The sequence below is a fragment of the Cololabis saira genome, chromosome 16 (genome assembly GCF_033807715.1).
Source record: "Cololabis saira isolate AMF1-May2022 chromosome 16, fColSai1.1, whole genome shotgun sequence".
Taxonomy (NCBI): domain Eukaryota; kingdom Metazoa; phylum Chordata; class Actinopteri; order Beloniformes; family Belonidae; genus Cololabis; species Cololabis saira.
Window position 1 is genome coordinate 38,164,680 of NC_084602.1, and position 10,212 is coordinate 38,174,891.

Below are 10,212 nucleotides of genomic sequence, written 5' to 3' on the forward strand. Positions count from 1 at the left end.
TGAGAGCCGGAGGGAAACGTACGATGGCCCGAGACCCGCCATTGCTGAAAATAAAAGTAACGCTGCAAACAGAAACAAACGCCGCGGCAAATAAAATAAACGCTTAGCAAATAAAATAAACGCTGCAAACAAAAAGAAACGCTGCTGCAAATAAAAGAAACGCTGAAAATATAAAGAAACCCCGCTGAAAATAAAATAAAAAAAACCGACGCAAATAAAAAAGCCACAACGGAAGTGAATTACCGGGGACTATTTTTGCTGATGCACCGGTGTTTTTACGTGAGAGGATGTTGGTGTTGTTGTTTTTGTTGTTTTTATCATTAATAATAATGCCAAGAATAATCTAAAGCGTGGGTAACAATAGTTATTTGGATGAATGTGAAGTTGAAGCTGTGTGTGGTGGTCAGGGACTTAAAAACGTAAAAAACACCGGTGCATCAGCAAAAATAGTCCCTGGTAATTCACTTCCGGCTTTTTTTATTTGCGTCGTTTTTTTAAAAATTTGCAGCGGCGTTTGTTTCTGTTTGCAGCGTTACTTTTATTTGCAGCGGGGTTTCTTTATATTTGCCGCGTTTCTTTTATTTGCAGCGGCGTTTCTTTATATTTGCAGCGTTTCTTTTATTTGCAACAGCGTTTGTTTTTATTTGCAGCGTTTATTTTATTTGCAAAGCGTTTATTTTATTTGCAGCGGCGTTTCTTTTTATTTGCAGCGTTTCTTTAATTTTCAGCAATGGCGGGTCTCGGCCACCGTAGAAACGTGACCACAGCAGAGTCTTTCCAGAAGAGCGTGAAAGCTGAAGTTGCTGGTTTGGGATGCAGGAGCGGTGGCCAGAGTCTCTGGAGAGGAGGATGAAGAGCCGATGGAGGGCTGAAGGAGAGCTGAAGGAGGGCTGGAGAAGAGCTGGAGAAAAGCGGAGGCTGCGCTCACAGGCCGGTCAGGCTGTCGTTACCGTTCTCCAGGTTCTCACTGCTCTCGTAGCAGCCCGAGTCCCGCGGGGAGTCCCCCAGGACGCCGCGCCGGTCCAGCAGCAGCTTCTCCTGCGAGCCTCCGGACTGGCTGCCGCCCCGCTCCGGGTCGCTGCTCCCTGCAAGGCACAGCGCCGCCACCAGGGGGCAGAGTGTTAGACAGAGCTGGCTTTACCTGTCCTGCCACGGCAGTGGTGCTACCAGGGGGGGGGGGGGCAGGGGTGGCCATGGCCCCCCCTACAAATCTGCTGGCCACCCCACTTCATTTGGGCAAAATGCATATCAGTAGGGGTTTCTTTAACTATTTCTGAGCCTAATAATAAAAAAAAAAATATATATACAAAAATTATATATATATGTATTAATAAAATAAATATATGATATATTAAAATATATATATGATATAGCTTATAGTGCTGGGCGGTATACCGGTCCATACCGAATACCGGTGTATATTTTTCTTATGATATGAATTTTTCATATACCGTAATACCGGTGAGTATGTACAGTAGCGCACACAACGTTGGGAACGCCGCGCTACGTTCCGCCGCGCCGCGCGCCAGAGCGTAGCGCCGCTGGACAGTGTTTCCTCTACCACTGTATGGGCCTGGCGGGGTATATTATTATACATTATGTATATGTATATATAAAAAAAAAATCAATGATCATTTACGTTTAGGAGCGCCTCTGCAGTGCTGATCTGCAACGTGAGTCAACCTGCTTCGTTGCCTAGAAAAGCCTGATTTATGGTTCGGCGTTAAATCGACGTAGAGCCTACGCCGTAGGGTACGCAGCGACGTGCACTGTACGGCCGCTCGCTGCGTACCCTACGCCATAGGCTCTGTGTTGTATTTATACTACATTTTGTATTTATACACAGCGCTGTATTTATACTAGTGTGGACATTAATGTTTTTCTACAATATTTCCTCCTCATGACAGTAAAATAGGCCATTCTAAGCCAATTTATTGCAGCAATTCCTTTCCAAATAATTATATATATATATATATATATATATATATATATATATATATATATATATATACATATACATACATACATACATACATACATACATACATACATACATACATACATACATATATATATATATATATATGCCTTAGGTTTTTACCAACATGGTATGAACCATTAATATATATGCAGACAAGTTAGAAAGTAAAAAAAAAAACTGTATTTCTGAGCCTATACTACAACAATATAATAAAGTCCTGCAATAATGGCTTTTAGTTTTGGTTCCACCCCAAGAATTTAAGTGGCCCCATCTGGCCCCCCCTATGAAACAGTTTTGGAGGCGCCCCTGTGCGACGGATCCAGAGCCCCGGACCAGGACCAGGACCAGGAACAGGACCGGGACCAGGACCAGGACCAGGACCGGGACCAGAACCAGAACCAGGACTCACCGTCGTACTCCTGCAGCAGCTCCACGGCCGTCAGCAGCACGGCTCGGTGCTGCGGGTCCCGGATGTTCAGCTCGTCCAGGTCCTCCTCCTCCAGGAGCTTGAACGTGTCCAGATCCTCGTAGCCGTTGAAAAGGAAGGTGGGGAGATGCTCCTGGAGAAGGAGGGAGAGAAATCACATGAATAAGAATAAAAGAAACACAGTTCATGAATTCTGGTCATTTCCAGGCCTCGTACTTTAACGAACTCCTCCTAGAGATTTTATCGGATTGGCTCACAACTTGGTTTGTACAATCTAGACACATGGTTGACGCTAAATTGCGAAGCTTTTAAGTTTTCACCAGAGGGCGTGACCGTAGTGATCCGGCGAAGTTTGAGGTCATTTTTAAGCCTCGCCATCAAACATCAATTGGCTGTAATTCAGCAATACATGATTTGATGTTGTTGAAAACGTATGTGCATGATTGTAGGCTGAGCCTGAAGACATCTATGGTGGAATATTCAGGATCGGTTGTAGCGCCACCTGTTGGCACCAGGAATTGTCATGTCTTCTAGTATGCATCTGTGCTCCAAGCAAGATGAGTGTATTGATCTCAAAGTTGATCACATAATAGGTAAGACATTGACGATGAGTGACAGAGAAAACTGTAACTTTTTATCAAAGGGCGTCGCTGTCAGAGGTTGTCAAATTTCGGTGTCTCGCCATGAACATAAAAGTTGTTGTAACTTAAACATAATTGGTCAGAATCAACCCAAAATCTGTACATTTAATCAGGCTTCCATTCTGAACATGCAAGTCATACAAGCTTCCACTGCAGCCTGAACGTGCACAAGGGTGCGAGGGCCCGTTCATCGCTGCTTGCAGCTTTAATTTAAATTTGTATTTTGTATTGTTTTTGTATTTTGATTGTTGTACGGCGACCTTGAGTGCCATGAAAGGCGACTAACAAATGAATTCTATTATAATTATAATTATTATTTTTATTATAATTGTAATAGAATTCATTTGTTAGTCGACTTTTTTTTTTAATTATTTTTATTATTATTATTATTATTATTATTATTATTATTATTATTATTATTATTATTATTATTATTATTATTATTATTAAGTCTTTTAGTTCAAACTTCCTCTTTAGCCAACAACAGGGGGGGTCATGTAGTTATCCAACCTGCAGCATCAAAGGTTCTGCTAAAAATGCTTAAAAGTCCAACCATCCTGCGAAGGCTCGTCTTTAATCACGTCAGACCCATTTAAGGTCCGTCTGGACCGCTGAAGCATCTCTTCTTCTCCTCACGGCATCAGCGTGCAGGAATGTGACTTCACCAGCAAGTCAAACGGATGCTCTTAGAGCGGCCACTGGCAAACGCCAGGAATGCAGGATCGTGGGTTTCAAGGAGACACGTCCGCACGTCCTGGACTCCACGACCTCACTACTACCCTTTTCCACCAAACCGGTTCAAGTGCTGGTGCTGGTTCTCGTTCACAACTCGTTCAACTTGGAACCAGCTGAGAACCGGTTTGTTTTTCCACAGTTCAGGTGCTAAGAGGAGCCACGTCATTACGTTGCTGCAAACATCAGTTACGTCGCTGCGTTTGCGTGAAAGTTGCAGCAACAACCAGGTATCTGCTCTAACAGGACTTGTCCACGTAGCTCCTCCATGGACAATATCACTAATGGTGCTTTTCCACTAGTTCCTACTCAGCCCAACTCGACTCACCCTCGTTTCTTTTCAATACCCAGATCAGAAGTAGGAGGTTGGAGCGAAGCTGCTGTGACGTAACTCGATTGTGCGACACAAACGAAGAAGTAAAGGCGCCAAAGGCGGAGAACATGGATGAGTTGATGTATCTGCCGCTTGTTCTGTGGCATTTATTTGATATAAATTCAAAACAACGCCATTGTTCTTCGAAAAAAATGAAGAAGCCGCGAGTTGCTCTTGAAATGATGTCACATCCTGACTCAGACTCTGACTGGCCAACCCCCTGACCAATCAGTGGCCTGTAGTGTGATGATGTCAGATGCAGCCGACTCAGCCGCTTGGCAGGGCGCGAAACTTTGTCTGCTTTGAAATTATGCAGTTGTAAAAATTATATTTGCGAATGAGTCATTCATAAGACATTGTTAGGAATAATTTATGAATGTCTTGAATATTTTTTGTGTTTTTTATACACTGGTGACAAACACAAGAAATGATTTCATTCCTTATTATTATATCATTACTCAACATTTAATTTACTCCAACAGGTTGTTAAAGAAAAATGTTAAAAAAAATGTTGGTCTCATATTAAAAGAGACATTTTTCAGAAATATTTGTATGTCCTTTTATGTCCTTTTGTGCATATTTTATACATTGGTGACATTGGAGAAAAAAAAAGTAATGTGTATAGAGAGTAAACCAAAGAGAAATGTATAAAAAAAAAACATACAGTAATTAATGTTCCTTTTTTCAATTAAAGACTATCTTGGTGCTAGTGCGTACGGGTCGGGGGGCCTGGCTGGTCTTAGACACAAGTAGGGGGGACAAGGAAAAAAGGTTGGGAACCACTGCCATAAAAGACAGGTTGTCTCCTCCTCCCATGATGCTTTGCTGCATCCAGATTCATTCTTATTTGAAAATGTCTCCGTCTCCCAGTCTTGCTGTTGCCGTTGGTCTGAATAACTCCAACCCCTCCGCTTACGTAAGTGGTTCTTTACTCTAGACCAGCAAACAGTTGGTGCTACCTTGGAACTGAGTTTTCTGTCCTTTGTCAGTGGAAACAAAAAAACACGGTTCCAAACTCATCACTGGCCCAGAACCAGAACCAGAACCAGAACCAGTCTTGGAACCAGTTTGGTGGAAAAGGGTTATTAGTATTATGTTAAATCACCCGAAAACTCCTGAAGAGAAAACTGTCAAAATGTCTGCTTTTACAGAGATTAACAAACCACTTGATGATCACTTCATTAAGGGCTGATGATTCGCACCAAATGGCTGAATTTTACCCTCTTAAATCTTAGACCCCGTCCACACGTAGCCGGATATCTGCGGATATCTGCTAAACCGGAGATATTTTCCTCCGTTTTGACCTGTCATCCACACGAAAACGCAAATAAACGAAGGTTTAAAAAAACTCCGGGCAAAGTGAAGATTTTTGAAAACTCCGTTTATGTAGATGCGTGTGGACACACATAACCGGAGATTTGCGTTTTCGAACGTCACATTATGCGCCAAAACAACAACAAATCTGCTCTGACGTGCGACTTTTGTTTACTATAGAAATACAGATGATCCAGCATCTGTTCTCCAAGCCATTTATTAAATAAATGGTCTCTGCTCTTGACCGGCCGCTTACTGCGTTACACCGACACAGAGGGCTCCGCGGAGCCGCGGAGGCTGAACCTCCGTGGAGCCCCGCCGAGCCCCCCGGAGCCCCGGAGCGGCGGAGCGGCGGAGCCCGCGGAGCTTCCCCGGGAGCCGCAGATTATCTACAGGTTAGAATGCTTATGAATGTGTTCGAAAACGCAGATCTTCGGTTACGTGTGGATGCAAATTTTTTTATAAACGGAGGGGGGAAATATTCGTTTTTAAAAATACCCGGCTACGTGTGGACGGGGTCTTAAAGTGGCACTGGCCCAGAACCAGCCCTGGAACCAGTTTGGTGGAAAAGCGGTTTATGAGGAGCTTGAACCTTAAAAGGGTCAATGACGAATAAGGATTTTCAACAGGTCAATTTTAAAATAATAAAAAAAAGAATATCTATTGCAGGAGTTCAAACATTAAGAATGTTGTGTACACATAACTTCATATTAAAATTTCAAATTAAGTGATTTCAGAGTTTTTTGTCAAGATGAATTGGCACTAGCCTTAAAAAAGCTCATGTGGTGCAACCATGATTCATATTAAAATAAATTAATTTCCTTAACATCTTGACATCTTTTTTTTACAAGTTTTCAGTATTATACAAAAATGGTTGTTTTTTTAATGATATTTCATAAAATGGACGTCAGTCAAGCTTTGTTTGTATATTATGATGGAAATATAAATACAAATGTGTTGCAATCTTCATGCCAGATAGGGAAGAAGATTGATTTAAAAACATTTAGAGTGATTTAAAAAAAGTTTTCAAACAAGAGTCATGGTCGGACGGTCGCACCACATGACATTATGACGCTTAAAACAACAACAAAATCCCAAGTAACTAGTATTTTTTGTAAAATTCAAGTGAGTCCATATGTGGGACAGGTCGGTCATATATCTGGTGTTTTTTATCCATTTAAACCTTTTTTGAATTGGAAAAAAATCTGTTTTTCAGAAAATATAGGCATCACGTCATTGACCCAAAAGCACCAGAGACTCCAGACGGAGCGGTAAGGGCGGAGGTCGGAGGTCGGAGGTCGGCGGGCCGGAGGGCGATGGCGGGTCTTTACCTTGAGGTTGATGCGATCCAGCAGCTCCTGCACCGATGTGGGTTTGGGCTGCCGGGCCTTCCTCCTCCTGCGCGTCTTCTTGGGCTTCACCTCCTCGTTCAGAACGTCCACGTAGATGAACTTGAAGGTGCCGACTTTGCCGTTGAGCAAGCCCATCCACGTGCCCATCGGGGGCTTGCTGATGACGTCGATGACATCTCCGCTCTGAGAACACAGGAGGACGCCAGGGGACGCGTTAGTTCTGCAGGGAAACGCGTCCTCGCCAGTACTGGAGTTGAGGGGGGATGAGGGGGTATGGCATCCCCCCTGAAATAAAAACGGTCCAAATCATCCCCCCCTGAAATAAAAACGGTCCAAATCATCCCCCCTGAAATAAAAACGGTCCAAATCATCCCCCCTGTAAAACTGCCATCCCTCCTTTCCATCCCTTATGTCATTTCATCAATGAATGTGGTTTTACTGCTATTTCAACATTTAGAGTCACCACCAGAAAAATAACTTATTTGACAATTTTCACCTGTTTCAAGTAGATTTTCACTTGAAATAAGTAGAAAAATCTGCCAGTGGGACAAGATTTATCTTCTTATTAAAAGCTAAAAAATCTTGTTCCACTGGCAGATTTTTCTACTTATTTTAAGTGAAAATTTATTAGGGCCAAACTAAGACAAAAAAAATAATTGGAAATTACGAGAATAAAGTCATAATAATATGAGAATAAAGTCGTAAAATTACAAGAATAAAGTCATAATGTTGCGAGAATAAAGTCGTAATAGAATAAACTCGTAATATTACGAGAATAAAGTCGTAACATTACGAGAATAAAGTGTTAATTTATGAGAACTCTAACAGGAAGAGTGTGTTAAAATGTTGAATATTGAGCATCTTTTGAAGTTATATTTATATATTTATAATATATTTAATATTACAACTTTATTCTCATATTATTATGACTTTATTTTCGTAATTTCCATTTTTTTTTCTTAGTTTGGCCCTAATACTCCGTCGTAAAATCTACTTGAAACAGATGAAAATTGTTGTTTTTTCCAGTGATGAGTCGATGATGATGATGATTTTTCTAAAATGAGACATTTTAACTAGAAACAAGACAAATATTCTTGTTAAGATTGTGAGTTTTTGCAGTGATCCATGTTACTTATCCTGTGAAGGACAGAGTCATATTGATAAGTTCAGAAAAGTGTTTTTTATTGTTGTGTTTTGATGTATTTGATGTAAGCCCAGTGGATATTTAAAGCTTACAGAAGGCTGCATTTAACTGCTGCTATGTCATTCCTGCAGTATTTCTGCAGGTGTTTTGGTCACTGCTATTATTTGTAATATATTATATTATTTGTAATCAGCACAAATTATCTGTCCCCGTATGATAAAATCCACCATCCCCCTGATTTATTTCTACAACTGGAGTACTGGTCCCCTCCGGCGTGTCGTACCTTCAGCTTGAGGGAGTCGCTGTCGTAGGGACTGGGCGTGAAGTCGGTGTGGACCAGCGCGCGTCCGCAGAACGGCCCGCGGTACGGCAGCTCGTCCTCCTCTCCGTCCTCGGACTTCACGCTCTCCCTGTTGCTGTTGGACGAGTCGGTGGTGCCGACCGTCTGGCCGCCTACGCAACATCACAAGGGACAAATGTCAACGCAAACAGTTTCTGTTTTTCTTTGTTTCTTCTTTTTTTTTTTTTACTTTCTTTTTGTATTTTAGTGTTTACAGTAAAACAAATATAACACAGATGTACATGCTGATGAACATATGAACAGACCAGGGTCGGCTCAATACAGTTTGTCTTTTCTGAGTTCATTTCTTGTTTTCTGGGTAACTTTCCAACGTTTCCTCCGAGAGTAAAAGTGACAGGAGCTTCAATTGGGTCCCGAGTGTGATTTGAATTCAGTCCATATCATCCTTAGTCCATATTACTCTTGAGCACATAGAGAATTTACCTTGATATCTGCTAAATAGGTGACAAAGAAATAATAATAATAATAATTAAAGCTGCAAGCAGCGATGAACGGGACCTCGCGCGTGCAATTTTCACCAATAAAAGTCAAGGACTCAAAACTAAGTCCGATGACACCACCATGACTCTCTATGTCAAATCATTCAAAAGTTATGGCAGAAAGTAGGAACTATCAAATATGGACCAATCAGATGAAGGGGGGCTTTTTGGCGTCTAGCGTCGCCACGGTAACGCTTTTGACCGAGAAAAATAATGCACGTCGTCGTAGGATGGAGACGCACATTTTGATGTATAACACACTTGGGTGCACGTTACGGTTCGGGCCGTATTAGCGGCCGAAGAAATGGCATAAATTACGCCAAAATTACACGATTAATTCAAAATGGCCGACTTCCTGCTCGGTTTCGGCCATGGCTCCAAGAGACTTTTCTTTAAGTTGCGACATGATACAGGTGTGTACCGATTTTCGTGCATGTACGTCAAACCGTATTGTGGGGCTTGAGGCACAAAGTTTTCTAGGGGGCGCTGTTGAGCCATTAGGCCACGCCCATTAATACAAACCATGAAATATCACATTTTTCACCAGGCCTGGCTTGGTGCAAAATTTGGTGACTTTTGGGGCACGTTTAGGGGGGCAAAAAGGCCCTAATTTTGTCAGAAAAATAATAATAAAAATTTAAAAAAACGAGAACGAGAACAATTCCTAGAGATACAATAGGGCCTTCACACTGTCAGTGCTTGGGTCCTAATAATGAGGTGCATGTTGTAGTAATTGTTAAAGGAAAGAAAGAAAATGTTCATTCTTCGTTCTTCTTTTACAACAGTCATGTGCATCACCCATTTGTACCAATACTTGTCAAATGTATCTATTTACAATTGTAAATATATCTACAATTGTTAGCCACTCTCTTTTTGTTGGAGGCTCTTCGTTTAGCAATTTCCTCGTTATTGTTTTCTTGGAAGCTACTAGTAATATTTTAAGGAGGTATTTGTCAGAGGTATTTAGTTTAGTTGGTATATTTCCCAGATATATTGTACCGTTATGTTCAAACTTAGAGCCAATTATGGAATTTATTTCTGATGTTATTTCTCGCCAATAAGATTGGATTGCCGGACAATTCCAATATACAGGACTGTCTCAGAAAATTAGAATATTGTGATAAAGTTCTTTATTTTCTGTAATGCAATTGAAAAAACAAAAATGTCATACATTCTGGATTCATTACAAATCAATTGAAATATTGCAAGCCTTTAATTATTTTAATATTTAATATATCATACATTATGGCTTACAGCTCCAGAATGTATGACATTTTTGTTTTTGTAATTGCATTACAGAAAATCACAATATTCTAATTTTGTGACACAGTCCTCTGTGTGAAAATGGTCGGCCATAGAGTTGTTGCATCGTCTCCAACATCGCCCTGATTCTGGTCTGCTATTTTGT

At 41.2% G+C, this 10,212-nt stretch overlaps 1 protein-coding gene across 3 annotated transcripts in view; it reads right to left on the reverse strand.

The window, feature by feature from the left end:
• Positions 1-10,212, reverse strand: part of sash1b (SAM and SH3 domain containing 1b) — a 155,425-nt gene that overhangs the window by 4,385 nt on the left and 140,828 nt on the right. For all 3 annotated transcript variants that reach the window (XM_061743926.1, XM_061743927.1, XM_061743928.1), the window contains exons 14-17: positions 8,248-8,417; positions 6,800-7,003; positions 2,391-2,541; positions 951-1,085 (exon numbers count right to left, since the gene is read on the reverse strand). In XM_061743926.1, coding sequence (XP_061599910.1) covers positions 951-1,085; positions 2,391-2,541; positions 6,800-7,003; positions 8,248-8,417 — 660 coding nt within the window. The remainder of the gene's footprint in view (positions 1-950; positions 1,086-2,390; positions 2,542-6,799; positions 7,004-8,247; positions 8,418-10,212) is intronic.